At 44.8% G+C, this 16,981-nt stretch overlaps 1 protein-coding gene across 2 annotated transcripts in view; it reads right to left on the bottom strand.

Annotated features, from left to right (window-relative positions):
* Positions 1-16,981, bottom strand: part of Acoxl (acyl-Coenzyme A oxidase-like) — a 287,456-nt gene that overhangs the window by 227,274 nt on the left and 43,201 nt on the right. For both annotated transcript variants that reach the window (XM_006500273.2, NM_028765.3), the window contains one exon: positions 14,441-14,573. In XM_006500273.2, coding sequence (XP_006500336.1) covers positions 14,441-14,573 — 133 coding nt within the window. The remainder of the gene's footprint in view (positions 1-14,440; positions 14,574-16,981) is intronic.

The raw sequence follows: 16,981 nt of genomic DNA, 5'->3' as shown, positions 1-16,981 counted from the left end.
GCATTCCTATGAGGGACCATCTAGAAAAGGTTAACTGGTGTGGCACAATCCACAGGCTGGGACTTACACTGAACAAAAGGAGGAGAGGGGACTGAGCACCTGCACCCATCACTCTCTGCTTCTTGACTGTGATCGTAATGTTGCTAGTTGCCTCAAGTTCCTGTTGCCATGGCTTCCTCATCATGATGGACTGAAACCCCTCAAACTGTGAGCCAGGACAAGCCCTTCCTCCCTTAAGTTGCTTCTTGTCAGTATTTTGTCACATTAACAGAAAAAGCAACTTGTGCAGTAATCCTCCCTGAAGTCACCCTTCCTTCCTTCTCTGACACCATTGATTTTTCTCTCCTTTTTTCTTTCCCTCTGCATACTCTTTAAAATGCCCATCCTCAGCAAGCAATAAAATTATATCTTAGTAATTCCCTTGGCTGAAGACATAGGATAGACCCTTAGATTCAAACCTCAAGCCCACCCCTCCATTAGATGATATCAGGAAATAACTAAAATCATGTCAAAATCTACAAAGGAAATAACTAAGATTATGCTAAAATCTACAAAGGGACTCCTTGTAAGGCTCAAGTAAAGAGCTTTATTTACCATAAAAGCTCACCAACCGCCATCAACACCATTGGGGTGGGATGAAAAGAGGCACCTGACATCTTTAGCCTAGTTGTGATCTATAAACTAAACAATTTGTAAGGTCATGAGTAATCATAGGAACATATCAAAAAAGCCATCCTTAAACCTAATGGCTCTCCCTCCTTTCCTTAAAGGAGTTTTAATGTGGAGTCTAGGCACAGTACACCTTCACTGAGCACATTCAAGGAGGACGCTTGTACCTATCATGCAGCTGTGAAACAGTGCCCTTTAAATTGAGGGCAAATACCATGCCCACAAAGGTGTCATTTTGCTGGTGAGATGAGTTCTGTTTCAGAAAGCCCAGTGCATGGGTTGCAGCAAAGCTGGGATGAGAGGGAATGTAAGAAAGGGAAATGCTGTGGCGAGCCAGCCCTGGTGCCTGCCGCAACTGCAGCTGATCACTCAAGCATGGAAAGTGGGACATTATTCTCACAACACTGATTAGGCAAGGAAATGAGATATGCAAATAGTTGTAAAAGTCTACGCTCTCCAACCTTATTACCAGATGAAAGTTCACAAAGCAAACATGACTCAACCGGGTCATTATTGAGCCAATGTCCTTGACTCTGACTACCTGACCTGGAAGTTCCCTAAAAACAAAAATCAAATTCAAGACGCAGGCAACACAATCAAGGAGATGGACAGGAGGAAATTTTTGAAATATTTCATGGTTCAGCTCCAGTTAAGCATTTATGTTTCTAGAAACCCAAGAAACCCTCTTTTAAGAGGCAGGTGGATTTCTGAGTTCGAGGCCAGCCTGGTCTACAAAGTGAGTTCCAGGACAGCCAAGACTATACAGAGAAACCCTGTCTCGAAAAACCAAAAAAAAAAAAAAAAAAAAAAAAAAAAAAAAAAAAAAAAAGAAACCCTCTTTTAGAGCTCAATATACCCATAATTCTACCTCTGGTGAGACAATGAGCCTTAAAACAAAGGCTCATTGACAAGAAAAAGTTTGTTTTGCAGGGGCATGGTTTGAAGGAGAGGGAGAAAAAAAAGAGGAAAAGGAAAAGAGAGAGAGAGAGAGAGAGAGAGAGAGAGAGAGAGAGAGAGAGAAGTCCTGACTACTACAGAGCTTACTATGTAGACCAGGCTGGCCTCAAACCCACAGAGATCTTCTAACCCATGCTTAATGAGTACTGGGATTAAAGTTATATATCACTATATCCAACTATAACATTTTGATAGAGACTGAAGTCAAAGAAGGACAAGGCTGGCCATGGAACACCACTGCCAAGCCACCCCACCTCCCAGATCCTCTCTCTTCCATTTGAAAAGAGGCATTGTGGTGAAGCTGCAGCAGTCATTGAGTAAGAACATGTGTACTGGGGAGTCGTCCAGCCCACTGTAGATACTAGTATGCATAGCTCCCTTCTGTCCTCCTGAATTTCCTTAGCATAGAGATACTGTGATGGGCTACACACAGATAACTACTGAAGGTATCCTATGTGCCTGCTATTGTGCAATGCCCCCCACCACACCCTTTACACACACACACACACACACACACACACACACACACACCTCTTCCAGTAGCAAATACAGAGTTCACCTCAGGGACTAGAATAAACAAAGCACTTTGAGAGTTCAATAAAGGAAGGTTCTCCACAGGGGACACAACATCCATAGAACCAGTGCCTAAGAAAGGAAAGGTCAGAATCACAGGGGTGAGTGAGAACCAGTCTGTGCAGAAGTGACAGTGTAGCCTGGGCAGAAGTGACAGTGTAGCCTGGGCAGAAGTGACAGTGTAGCCTGGGCAGAAGTGACAGTGTAGCCTATGCAGAAGTAACTGTAACCTGGGCGGAAGTGACAGTGTAGCCTATGCAGAAGTGACAGTGTAGTCTATGCAGAAGTGACAGTGTAGCCTATGCAGAAGTGACAGTGTAGCCTATGCAGAAGTGACAGTGTAGCCTGTGCAGAAGTGACAGTGCAGCCTGGGCAGAAGTGACAGTGTAGCCTGTGCAGAAGTAACTGTAACCTGGGCATAAGTGACAGTGTAGCCTATGCAGAAGTGATGGTGTATCCTGTACAGAAGTGACAGTGTAGCCTGTGCAGAACTGACAGAGTAGCCTGAGCAGAAGTGACAGTGTAGCCTATGCAGAAGTGACAATGTAGCCTGTGCAGAAGTGACAGTGCAGCCTGGGCAGAAGTGACAGTGTAGCCAGTACAAAAGTGAGAGTGCAGCCTGGGCAGAAGTGACAGAGTAGCCTATGCAGAAGTGACAGTGTAGCCTATGCAGAAGTGACAGTGTAGCCTGGGCAGAAGTGACAGTGTAGCCTATGCAGAAGTGACAGAGTAGCCTATGCAGAAGTGACAGTGTAGCCTATGCAGAAGTGACAGTGTAGCCTGGGCAGAAGTGACAGTGCAGCCTGGGCAGAAGTGACAGTGTAGCCTATGCAGAAGTGACAGTGTAGTCTATGCAGAAGTGACAGTGTAGCCTGGGCAGAAGTGACAGTGTAGCCTGGGCAGAAGTGACAGTGTAGCCTATGCAGAAGTGACAGAGTAGCCTATGCAGAAGTGACAGTGTAGCCTATGCAGAAGTGACAGTGTAGCCTGGGCAGAAGTGACAGTGCAGCCTGGGCAGAAGTGACAGTGTAGCCTATGCAGAAGTGACAGTGTAGTCTATGCAGAAGTGACAGTGTAGCCTGGGCAGAAGTGACAGTGTAGCCTGGGCAGAAGTGACAGAGTAGCCTATGCAGAAGTGACAGTGTAGCCTATGCAGAAGTGACAGTGTAGCCTGGGCAGAAGTGACAGTGTAGCCTATGCAGAAGTGACAGAGTAGCCTATGCAGAAGTGACAGTGTAGCCTATGCAGAAGTGACAGTGTAGCCTGGGCAGAAGTGACAGTGCAGCCTGGGCAGAAGTGACAGTGTAGCCTATGCAGAAGTGACAGTGTAGTCTATGCAGAAGTGACAGTGTAGCCTGGGCAGAAGTGACAGTGTAGCCTGGGCAGAAGTGACAGTGTAGCCTATGCAGAAGTGACAGTGTAGCCTGGGCAGAAGTGACAGTGCAGCCTGTTTGAGAAGCTGAAATAAGGTCTGTGTCACTGGGGTTTGGGATCAATTTCTCTCACTCAGGTATAAAGCCCCTTAGACCAACTGCTCTACAGTGTGGCCTGAAGTGCACTATGAAGCTGTGATCCTATTACATCGTCATCTTTAGAGAGCAAGAGACAGTCCCTGGGCTATGTGTCATCTGCCCAGAATAGCGATTCAGTCACACTGACAGTATCATCAGGCCCAGGAGACTCACCGACGAGCAGTCTGCAAGGGTAGCCAAGGAGTAAATGAGCACTGCAGGAAATAAACAGACTTCTCTGCCTACGTACTCACTGCCCAGACTGAAATGCCCCGGGGCAGGCTAGCCCCAAGATTATAACACAGCTCTGGATTGGCATGCAAGACAATGGAAGTATTATGTTTGTTTTTCTAAGAGTTTCATTTAGGATTCTAGGGCTCTTCATACATTTCAAATGCCTCTGCATAAGGGTTGAGAAAGTAGCTTGGTGTTATTGTGCATGCCTAAAATGCCACAAGGCCACAGGTTCCACGAAATAAATAAATAATATTAATAAATAGTATTAATAAACAATAAACAAAAGGCCACCAAACGGCTTATACAAAAATAATAAATGTTAATTAGTAAATAATAAATAGGAAGCCACCATGTGACCCACACCAAATCCCCATAACATTATGATCTGGACTCATCTATTCTCTACAAAGAAACCCCTCTCTTCAATGCTACAGTTAGTCATCCATCCATCCATCCATCATGTGTTCATTATTTATTTACTAGGCACTAAGTACCCAGCCTTGTTCTCAGTTCAGAAGGGACAATGGTGACCAAGAAAAGATCGAATTTGTCCTCTTGTTCCTAAATTCTTTGGTGAGGCAAATCACTCAATGGCTACATGGTAGGTTGAGTTACTGAACATTTAAGAAATGTCTCTTCTGTGGAAGGCAGAAGATATCCTTCTTCTCAACTCCCTCGGCAAGTTCAAGCCATACACTGACCAAACCCAGACCTGCCCATCTCTGACAGGTCACCCCAGTGAGCCCAGACCCATCCCTGACCCATCTCTCTAGTGAGCCCAGACCCAACCCTGACCAATAACTCCAGTGAGCCCAGGACCATCCCTGACCCATCACCCCAGTGACCCCAGGCCCATCCCTGACCCATCACCCCAGTGACCCCAGGACCATCCCTGACCCATCACCCCACTGAGCCCAGGCCCATCCCTGACCCATCACTCCAGTTACCCCAGGCTCACCCCTGACCCATCACTCCAGTAAGCCCAGCTCTCTCTATCTGGCCCCTCCACATATGCCACATTCTTTCCCTTGCCTGCTACTTCTATGTGATGTACATGTCTTCTTCAGATCCTTATGATAGTCCCAACGGTAGCTTTGCTCTCCACCCATTAGCCAGCTGTCAGGACAGTGAGTCTAAACATATCAATCTTCTCTTTCTCCTGAGTGTGAGCCTCTGTTGCAGCCTCCTTGCTGTCCATTTCCTTCAAGCATCCCAGGGAAACTCAGCCCATGTTAATTCCTGTATGGCACCACAACTGGACCACACTGTTCACGCACTCTGTGACTCCATGCCTTCCTCCATGCCTGGAATGTCCCTTTCACTACTTTGCTTGACAACTAACTTCTACCTGGGTTCAAAACTCAGTGTAAGGTCTTTGGGGGGATTCCTCACTGCATGGCTGAAGCTAATCTTGGTGGTTCTCTGATCCCGCTCATAACAATATTTATATCATACCAACTATAACTGCTGGTCTGTCTGTTTCTCAACCGTTTTCATTTTCCTAGTCAACCCATTGCTCTTAGAGAAAAGAGTTGATTCCTGGAGCAGAGCTCTTAATCTTCAGCCCATAGTTACATCTAAAAACAACAGACTACTCCAAACAAATGGACAACAACTCTATAGGAATGTTAGAGGGAATACACAGGAGAGGTGACTTGCCAAGTGTCCTACCCTCTAAATAAGTAGAATTCTAAGTAAAGACAGCAGTCCCCAGAAGGGAAGGAGACCTAAGCTTTAAAATCGAAAGGGCTTGCCAGATGCCACACAGGATGAGCGAAAACCGAACCCTAGACACATCACTAAGAAATTCCCACACACTCAAGACACAGGACAAACAACTCACGGAGGGGGAAAAAATGCAGACACTACAGGGAGACACGGGGTTGCCCACAAGCAGACTGGAAGCAAAAGGATATTGGAGAAACACCTTTCAGGTGAAGTTATTTTCAACGTACAAGTCTCAGATAAACTGTCAGTCATAAGTGAGGGGAAAATAAAGACCACCGATGACATATACGGAGTCAGAATTCTGTCAATCACGTTCCCTCCCAGATTTTTATTACATATTGCAACAAAACTAGAGGAAATCAAACAAAAAGATAAGTCTTGTTTTAAAAGATTGATTACTACCAGAAGTCTATCAAACAAACAAAAAAAGATAAAATGAACTAGAAGATATAACTGAGTTTTCTCCCAATGAGGGGAGGAAGCAACCGAAAACTGCAGCAGAAAACCGAGCCTTTCAAAAATATAACAATGAAAATGCCAGGTACTGTGGATTTGATTAGTTTATGGAGTATAAGACAGCTATGCTAGGACACTGTTCTTCACATTGTAAAAGGGTTTTCACATCGGATGTATATGGGGAAAACATATGTTTCACATTCTGCATAGTTCTACTGTTGACAAATACATAGCCCTGACCTTAATAATGTACTCAAATACCAAAAGCTAGGTGTTAAATACAGAAGAAAAACTCAATGTTTCAGTTTTTACAATATAAAAATGAATTACAGTTCTTCAGACCAAATTGGGGAGTGGATAAAATCAAGAAATCGAGTTATCAGGATAGGAAATGGGAGATCGCAGGATGTTTGTAGGTAATCTGGTAGGTTTTATACAGATTTGCAATGATGTAAAAATCTGAAACTAAAGGAAAATGGGGAAATGGAAATGAGGGTGTGTTTTGCATAATTGAGCTGAACTCACAGCAGAGCTGTAGAAATGCCTAGAATTAGTAAACCAAGAAATTCAGAAACACAAACAAGTCATAGACTCTCATCTTGCTCCTCCCCTCAGAGTTTTGTGGTGTCTGACTAAAAAGGCCCAGGGAATTTTTAAATATCTATAATGAGAGATAAACCTTTTTTGACCTATTAAAGTTTATTGTAGACTAGGCATAGAAAATTATTACAAGCCGGGCAGTGGTGGCGCATGCCTTTAGTCCCAGCACTTGGGAGGCAGAGGCAGGTGGATTTCTGAGTTCAAGGCCAGCCTGGTCTACAAAGTGAGTTCCAGGACAGCCAGGGCTACACAGAGAAACCCTGTCTTGAAAAACAAATAAACAAACAAACAGAAAAAAAGAAAGAAAATTATTACAGTGGATTGAGTTTTTTAAAATTCCTCTGGACACCTTCCATAAATGTTTGCCATAAATGGCTCCTTTCCCCATAAAAGAACATCTGTATGAAGAAGCCTCGGGCCTCAGCCCTTCATTAGCCCTCCTGGCACACAGATGCTTGGGACCACGGAAAGGTACTACTCTTAGAAAAAGCCAGCAGCCTACTATAGAGCCACTAGATGGGGTGGAGGCCTAGATTCTGGCCCTGCCACTAGCCAGCTGACATCTGACAAATTCCAGTTTGGGTAGAATCTCTATGACTTTCAATGTAGACAATTTTTAAATCTTTGGTTAAGCTCAGTTAATCAAAGCAAACATGACTGTATACCACACAGTGATCCAGGAGCAGCTGTGGCTAGGGCTTATGCAAGACACTCAAAGACTTATCACCTGAAAACTACCCTGCCTGCACGGTAAGAACTGGACCCTAGTGAACTGTGAGCCCTGACAAACCCTGGACAAACTGCTATGTTGTTTTAGATCACAACATTTCTCAACTAAATACAAGACTCATGAGAATATCCACCTTACAGGACTGCCGAGATGAACTGTGATTGCTCATAGCATGCTTCAAATGCTGTCCCTTAACAGGAAGCTCTCAACAAAAGCCAGCCACAGTTGTGGCTTTTCTCTTTCAATCCCTTTCTCTGTGAATCTACTAAAGCAAGGGACAGAAACATGACAGAGTGAAATGTGAAGAAAAGGGACAGTCCCCTTCACAGGGACCATCTTACATGGAAATGGCTTCAGGCAGAAACACTGAGGAAAACCTGCCAGCCATCGGTTGTCATTGTCCAACCTTCCAGGTGGCACAGACGATGATTCCCAGTGACAGGTGACAGTCTCCATGAAACAATGCAGCTCCCTACAGCTGTAGCCCAGATACCCTCTGTCCCAAGTAAGTGGGCCACAGAGCTGAGGAAGGCCAGCTTCCTTCCTAGCAGGACCCAAGCAAGGAACATCTGAAAAACAGTCCACAGCCATGTGTCCCAGTCCCCATGGCTGCCGTGGCTGTACCTGGAGCCTCAGAAGGCTGGGTTCCCAGAGGCCTGTTTGGCCTCTGATGACTCACTGACAAGCAGTGCTGATCCTTGAACTGCTGGCACAGTCACAGCAGCTAAAGTTCCCTATGCCACATCAAACAGGGAGGAACGCCCAAGGACTTCCCTCTCCTTCAGCACTGAAAAACTCCACTCCTACCACAGGCGCTGAGAGTGTCCATCTATCTGTAAGCACGACCTAGCTGTGTGACTCAAGAAAGATGGGCTGCATGCCAACTCTAGGTCACTCTGCCAGGGATCAAGAGGCCTTACTCGGAAATATTTCTATAAAAGAGGGGGTGGGGCGCAGCTGAGCGACCGAGTTTGTATTCTTCATGTAGGAATTCTTAGATTCAATCCCAACCATGGAGAGCAGTGGGGCTTAGTATAGAACACAATCTCCGAGGTCCCTTCCAACCCACAATACCCTAGGGCTTTCCTTCTATAAGGTGCTAGCCCTGGATCCCGACCACCACCTGCCCCTGTCCCCTTGCCAGGGTAACCCTGGATGCTCCCTTTCAATGGTCTAGTTTCTTTGGTACACTCTGAGTCTCTGTGGGGTATGCACCAGGTCATCTCTATCATCATCGCAGTGCTGAAAGGGAACAAATTGGGCCCATATAAAAGGAACTGCGCTCAAAACGGTAGTTCTTCCACACACTTTCAACACACAAGCTTATCTCTAGCTGTACTGAGCTCTGGCTCCTCACTTTGGAGGAAAGTGCGGCAGATTAATCTTTTAAAAGATAAATATTGCGGTATATATGTCTTTAATCCCAGTAACTGGCCTGAAGAGGCAGGGATATCTCTCTGAGTTAGAGGCCAACCTGGTCTATAAGGGGAGTTCAAAGCCAGGCAGAGATACATTGCAAGACCCTGACTCAAAATAAAGATAAATGTTTACGTTTCTGTTGTAAAAACATAAGCAATTGCCATAGAGTCAACACGACAATGTGTAAGCATTTTTATACCCATCCAAAGTGATACAACGGGCTTTGGTTTTGTTGGGTTCATTTGATTTTAGGAGACATTTATGAGTCAAATTATGCCCTGGAGTCATCAAAATAACCATAGCTTATTTACAAGCTTGATCTTGAGCCCAGCAATCACACAGCTGAGGCTCCCCCACTCTCACAGTGACCATTGCCCTTTTAAAGTCAGCACTTGTGGTTGATAAGAAGCCGAATAAACCGCTGACAACGGCAAAATTCCAGCCACTTCTGACACCCAAAGCAAAGCAAATAAGCAGTCAGGAAACAATCCGCAAATTGGTCTTTGCTGCCCTCTGGTGGTTGGTCCTGGGAAGGTTCCACGCCATAGTTGACACAGATGTACCCTTACCCCAATCTCCCATCCCAGGACCATCTACGCTAAAACCATCATCCCACCAGAATTCTCACCCACAGAGCAAGTCCTGGTATTCTGCTCTCTTCTCCCTCTCCCCCTACCATTCTCTTCTCTCTCTCTCTCTCTCTCTCTCTCTCTCTCTCTCTCTCTCTCTCTCGGAAAAGGAATAATACAGCCCAAGCAGCTTAATGTTCACTGAGACCGTGCTTTCTCTAAAAAGACAACTAATGAGAGATGAGCCACGAATTTCAACTCTCCCACGCTGCTCTCTGAGAACAGATGAATGGTGAGCTCACTTGACACGTGTTAAAAGAGTATGCATCTGTTGAATTTCTCTCTAGTTTTAGCAAAACACACACCATGCATGTTTAGGACACTGACATAGGAACCCACTACCTCTCTTAGCTCTGCCCTCTATTAGGCCAAGTTACATGAACATTAGCAAAGGCTTTCAACTCTAGCCATGCCCATTCAGTACAGCTCCCACCCTGAGCCTTCCTGCAAGATCTCACCGAGGTGCTACCTACCTCCAGGCTCCTCCCGTACTCCCAGCTACGGCATGGTTCTAATGTGATCCAGAGAGATGGGTTGTTTTCTCCACAGTGTTGCACAGATCTCCATTAATCACTAAAGCCTACAGTATGGTGGAGGGCAGAATGGAGAGACAGAGCAAGGGGAGGAGAGAGGAAAGGATGGATGAATGGGCAAATGGGTATGCATGGAGGGCTGTATTTGTATATTGGCAAATGACTGAAAAGATAGAATAATGTAAAAATTGATAGGTGGAAGGTATATGGGCAGATGGATATGTATGTGGGTAGGTTCTGGACTGGTAGATGATTGATGAGTGGCTAGGTAGACAGAAGGGTAAATGGAAGGACAGAAAGAAGACCGGGGGAGGCTAAAAATCTTCCATGGTGTTTAGCACTTAATTAAGCCTTGCACTGAGACTGAACCAAAAAGGCATAGTCCCTGCTCCCAGTAAATATTCTGTCACTAACGGTAAAATCTATGCTAGAGCAAGACCCAAGGGACCGCTCCATCACTAGCTCAGGCAGCATGGCTGCTGTTGTCTGCAGCCCCCTCACAGCCAGCACTGCTCATTCACAAAGTCCTCCCACCACTCACAGTGGGTCTGAGCATCCACGCCAAAGGTGAGCTTGTGTTACTGTCCCTATTTGTCACCCTTGCAACCTCAGGTGCATTTAATAACCAGTGTAGTTGAACTTGGTCTTGTGAGCTTCCACATCCCTGTCATGTATGTATGTGGTTTTGGTATACATAGGTACTTATGCAAGCCCTATATATGTGCAAACTCCTTATATATGTGCTGTGTCTTACAGCAGTTCTGTCTTGTTTGGTTTGGTTTGGTTTGGTTTGGTTTGGTTTGGTTTGGTTTGGTTTGGTTTGGTTTAGAAATGGACTGACTCTGAATCCTGAGGCTAGGTGGACAGAATGAAAGCCCAGAAAAGCCGGATCCAGAGCCCTGCTCATTCATAATGGCCTCGCTACAGCATCTGGAGCAGACACAGCATTCCAGCTGTTTCCGTTCATGTTGATTCCACTCAGTAATCTCACCTGACAACCTCACGTTAGGTGCCTCTCTTTGCCTAGTTCAGGGCTGGGTCCTGGGGTAAGGAAAGGATGACTCCCATCAGCTGCAGCCTTGACTGACAGACAGCCTGTGGAGGGGGACCCATTGGGTTTTTTGGCATGTATATCAGTCTCCTGAGGTAGTGAAACAGACCAAATAACTTCAATAGCAGATATTTTCCCCTCGAGGTCTGGAGTTTAGAAGCATCAGATTGAGGTGCCAGCGGTTCCCCGAAGCCATTCCCACTTTGTCCTCAAGTGATCTTTCCCCTGTGTGCAGACACATGGAGATATCTGGTAGATACCAGTCTTGGCAAATGTGGGTCCAACCCCTATGAGCCCCATTTCCTTTGAGTTGCCTCTCTGCACATACAGTGCCCAAACCCAGTCAATCTCATTGGGATTGGCCATGTCCTCTTCTGAATGGAATTGTGACCCATTCCCGAAATGTATGTGGAACTCCTAAGTTCCAGGGTCACTCTTGCAACATTTTCTCAGTTATAACCAAAAGGACACTACAAGAGGTCTGCCATGTCTTAGAGACAGACAACACTAGGGTCGTGTGCAAGCCTGGCATTTCCAAAGAAGGCTCAATTTCAAGTGCTTAGAAATGAGTGTGAAAATGAATCGGACGTAAAGATAAGATGGGAATTGTAGACAGAACATCACTTGTGAGTACCACACCCACAGTAAGGAAATGCAAGGCGCATCATTGGGAGACATGAGCAAATGGGAAGAAGGGGATCAGGAAGAGGGGTCATATAAGACCCTTCACATGAGATGAGAACTTGGTTCTTGAGCACTGGTAGGTCACAGGGGGGACAGGGTGGCTGGGACAAGTATTCCTGTGTATACAGGCATTCTCAATGAGCAATCCCCTGCCTGTAGCATCACTTACCCCAGACAGACACTGCTGGGATGGGGTGCAGCTCCCAAGCCTCCTTTGGGGAGAGATGCCTTTACGAGTAAAGACAACATGTCTTGTGACAAAACATTTCCCTCACACAGAATCAATCCAACCATATAGGTTGGCTCTTGTTTATTTCCCCATGTCCTCTGCTTCTGCACTCCACCCTCAGGGTTATCCTCATCTCCCTTCCTTGCTGGGAAAGGCTTCCCAGCTACCACTACCCCCTCCAAGTAGGCTTTGAAGGTCCTTTAAGCCTCCTCCCTCTCTGACTCCCCACCCCAAATATCTTGGTTTCTTTTTCCTCCTGTTCTTCTTGATCATTTAATTGAGCACGGCACTTTGGGCACGAAGGAGAGGATGGCTGTTGCGGCAAGCCTTTGAGAGCAATCTCAATGTACTGAGGAATGTTGTGGAAATGAGAGATAGTCATGAAAAGTCAGACATCTGGGCAAAGTTTAAAAGGACTGGGCATGCCCAGCCTTGAGTTAATATCATTGTGAGCAGCCTGGGTGACAGTTTCATAATCCATCAAGAATACACGCAGGAGGGAAGGATCCGTTTTCCATTCATCAGCGACAGCAGAAGGATCAGAAACATCTTAGGTTTCAGCCGAGGAAACACCCGTCCCTCATCTGAGCTGCAGGGGAAGTGGCTGGCGAGAGGGCATCTCTGAAACATCTGTGCTGGGGACACTCACTATGCAACGTATCCACTGGAAATGTCATTCAATGGGCAACAAGGCAGTATACACAGAGCCCCCATCTAGGCTCTGTGAAGAATCCCCCTTGGCCTGAACACTACAGCTGGGACCTTGAATGCTGGTCCCCAAACCATGTGTTGACAGTTTGGTATCTAGCCTGTGGCACTGATGGAAAGCTGTGGAGTCTTTAGAATCTAGGGAGGACAGAAGGAAGCAAGATCGCTCTGGATGTGCCCTCAACACTACAGCGAGCTCAGCCCCAGAGATGGTTAGTCTTGACTGCTGACTTGGTGGGATTGAGAATCTCCACATAAATAATACTCTAGGCATATCTGCAAGGGGTTATCTAGATTAGGGTAACTGAGGTGGGGAACCCTACTCTACATGTGAATAATATCCCAGTGGAGGTTCTAGACTGGATAAAAATGGGAGAGTAAGCTGGAGCTGAGCACAAGCCTCTGCCACTCTCTGCCTCTTGACTGCAGACACAGTGTGGCAGCTATCTCCTGTTCCTGCCGCCATCCCCTTCCCCGCCCCCACCCCCCATACTAAACCATATACGATGGAAATGTAGGTCCAAAAGAAACCCTTCCTTCCCTCAATCTGCTTCTTATCAGGTATTTTGTCGTAGCAAGAGACAAGTGACTGGTACAGACCCTTCCTGTCTCTTTGCTTCCCAGACGCCATGACACAAGAAGCATTCTTGTGCATTCCCTGGACCCACAATGCTCTACGACAGTGGAATGCCTGAGTGTGGGCTGAAACTCCATAACCTTTTCCTTTTTATAAGTCAATTGTCTCAGAACCCTCCAGACAGGAACAGAAAGTTGACTAGCACTCGGGATAATATCATTGGCTGGCAAGGTCTAGATGGGCAGATTCTAGTTTGTTGTTTATTCTAGATAACCAAGAGCCCTCTAGATAACCAAGAGCCCAAGGCATTTCAGATTGCCCTACTTGGAAACAAGTTCTCTAGGCATGGAAACAACCAATCATTCCTTGTTACAGTCAGCTTCTGTCCTGCCAGTAACAGCAGGAGCATCGGTAAGAACCATTTTACTGACAGCTCTGAACTACAGAGCTGCTGCTCTAAGAACCACATTACTGACAGCTCTGAACTACAGAGCTGCTATTCTGCACCAGGAACTTGGCACTCTTGGTCCTTCCTCTTACCTCACCACCACCATCAGTTCCATTTTATTGATGAGAAAATTAAGGCTCAGAGAGGACTGATGACTTCCCTACAGTCCCACTTCTGGACACACGAGATAAGACTGGAATACAGCGCCTCTGAATTCAAAGCCCACACTCATCTTCACATAGCTACATTGATAGGAACAAAGAATGCATGCCAGACTATCAGACCACCCAGAAGGAACTGTGACTCTCTAGATCCACTGGGTAATCAGTGCTATCCCCATAATAATGTTCAATAGAACAGAAAATGAAAACATGAAAAAATCACACATTGCTCTCCCCTCCTGGAGCTGTCATCCCATACTGTACAGGTCTTAAATAAGACAGTCTCTGTGGGCCATCTTTTACAATTCTGCTACTTTTTCAACTGTGCCTAGCAACACACATCTGAGATGCAGATGGATGGAATATAGTCTCAAGGATGCAGAAATGTTCTATATTCATTGTTAACTGGCCCTCTTCAGCATATAACGAATATCTCTGGTCCCATTATTTTGACTGTGGCTTGAGAATCTTAGCATCTGACATTGTTGCTCATTCTGGAAACAACTGACAGTGAAGTTAATTAAAGTCAGTGCCAACTACCTTCATGGCGCCCAAAGCTTGGAAAGTCACTGCTAGTCTTGAAGGAGTCAGTGTTGCCAGGATCGCATTGAATCTTGCGTTCTTGCTTTGAATAGGTGAATGGTATTGTCCATCTGGAGTCACAGAACCAAACCTGTGAGGATGTATGGAAGCAGGATGAAAAAAGGCGATGGGATTTAACACAACACAAGCATGGCACTACTAGATGTGATATCTTATGACTCTTGAGTGAACACAGCAATGAGCATCCTGAAAGCTTTGCAAGAAATGCTGGGAAGGATTTGACAAGAACAGGTTCTCTACTGCTGCCAGTCTACAGTGAAGTAGCAGCTCCCAAAAAGGAAGAGCAGAAAGACCATCACCATCAAACCAAAGCCAGGGCCTGAATGTGCAAACACATGTTTGTTTGCTTGCTTTTTAAAGAACAGTGAGATGCAACTCACATCCCACAAAATTCACATGTTTACAGCATTTGGGTTTGGTGGGTTTGGGAATATTCACAAGTTCTAGAACCTTTATTTTTCCTCAACTCCTCAAGTTTCATCATGCTAAGAGAAACCCCACACCATTAGAGTTACTGTCTAGATCCTCCACCCCCTAGTCCTTGGGAACTGACTTTCTGTCTTTATGGATTATCCTGCTCTTTGCATCAGTGGGATCAAATGATATAATATTTCTCTGAGTCTGGCTTCTTTTACGCAGCACAAGGTTTACTCAGTGCAAGGTTTACTCACCTACACTCTAGCCTAGAGCAGTATTTCTTTTTTTTTATGAATGAATGTTTTACTCAATGGACATACCAGATGTCTTTTAGCACTTATCAGCTAACAGATGTTAGAGTTGTTTCTACTTTGAGGATATTATGAATGACTATGCTATGAACATTTGTGCTTAAGTTTATTTGAAACAAATAGAAGTACACATTTCAATGAGCATATGGACAATGTTCACATGTGTGTGTGCATGTGTGTGCGTGTGTGTATACTATGCATATGTATATATGTATGTATATATGTTCACACATACACACACACAATCATATATGTGTGTGTATACACACACATACACATTTTGAAATAAAACTGTTGGGTCATTTAACTTCAAACTTTTTTTTTTAAGATTTATGTATTATTTGTATATATATGCTGGCATGAGTTTATGCACACTACTTGAGTACAGGAGCTCAGTGAGGCCAGAAAAGGGCATTAGATCTCTGGAACTGGAGTTACAGACAGTTATGAGCCATTATGTGGGTGCTGGGAACTGAATCTGGGCAGCAGACAAGCGTTCTCAACTGCTGAGCCATCTATCCAGTCTGAACTTAAAACTTCTAAGGAACTTCTAAGTGACTTTCCAAATCTATGCAGATATTTTATAATACTGCCAGTAATGTGAGATGGTTCTAACCTCTCTGCACCTACAGCAGCATTTAGTATTGTCTCTATGGTTTGCCCTAGCCATCCCAAGAAGTGCAGAGTAATATCTTCCTGTGACTTGACAATAGTCTCCCAATGACAGCGGTATTGTTGCAATTTCTTTTCTTCTTTATTAGTGATTTGAATATATTCTTTGGGAAATGTCTATTCATATTTTGTTTATTAACTGTTTGTCTATCTTGATTAGCTGGGATAGTTTCCCATTCTGGATGCTAGGCCCTTATGATGTATTTGATTTATAAGTTTTTCTTCAATTCAGAAGATTGTCACTTTTTAAAAATTTTTTTATAAACTCCAATTGACCTACTTTTTCTTCAGTTGGCTGTACTTTTAGTGTCATATTTAATAACTCACTGATGAGACCAAGGTCACTAAGTATATACCCCAGTTGTCTTCTAACTGTAGTTGGGTAGTATGAGATAAGGGTCCAGCCATTTGCTGAAAAGACTTTTGTTTCCTCTTTGTCTTGGTGCTCCAGAGGTCTAGTGATTATCAATAAACATGAGGATTTATCTGTAGACTAATCTCCATTATCCATATAACTACCCTGATCCTAATGCCATACAATGTAGACTAACACAGTTTTGTCACAAGCTTTCAGATTCCAAGTGTGATCCTCCCACTCTGTTCTTCTTTATCAAGATGGCTTGCTTTTATTCAGATTTCCCTATTAATTTTAGGATGAGTTTATTAATTTCTTCAAAAAATAAAATGGCAGCTGACATTTTTAGAGACTTACTGAATTATTTATATTTATACCTATTAACTAGTTCACTTTCTAATCACCGATGAACCAAGACCCCCAAAAGACTGCTCTTTCAAAACCCCATATGGGGGCTGGCGAGATGGCTCAGTGGGTAAGAGCACTGACTGCTCTTCCAAAGGTCCTGAGTTCAAATCCCAGCAACTACATGATGGCTCACAACCACCTGTAATGAGGTCTGACGCCCTCTTCTGGTGCATCTGAAGATAGCTACAGTGTACTTACTTATAATAATAAATAAACCTTTGGGCTGGAGCAAGTCAGGGACTGAGAAAGTAAGGCTGACTGGCTGACTGGGGTGAGTGGGGCTGACCAGAGAAAACAGAGGTCCTAAATTCAATT

Source organism: Mus musculus, chromosome 2, assembly GCF_000001635.26.
Source record: "Mus musculus strain C57BL/6J chromosome 2, GRCm38.p6 C57BL/6J".
NCBI lineage: Eukaryota > Metazoa > Chordata > Mammalia > Rodentia > Muridae > Mus > Mus musculus.
This window is presented reverse-complemented; position numbering and strand designations above follow the sequence as displayed.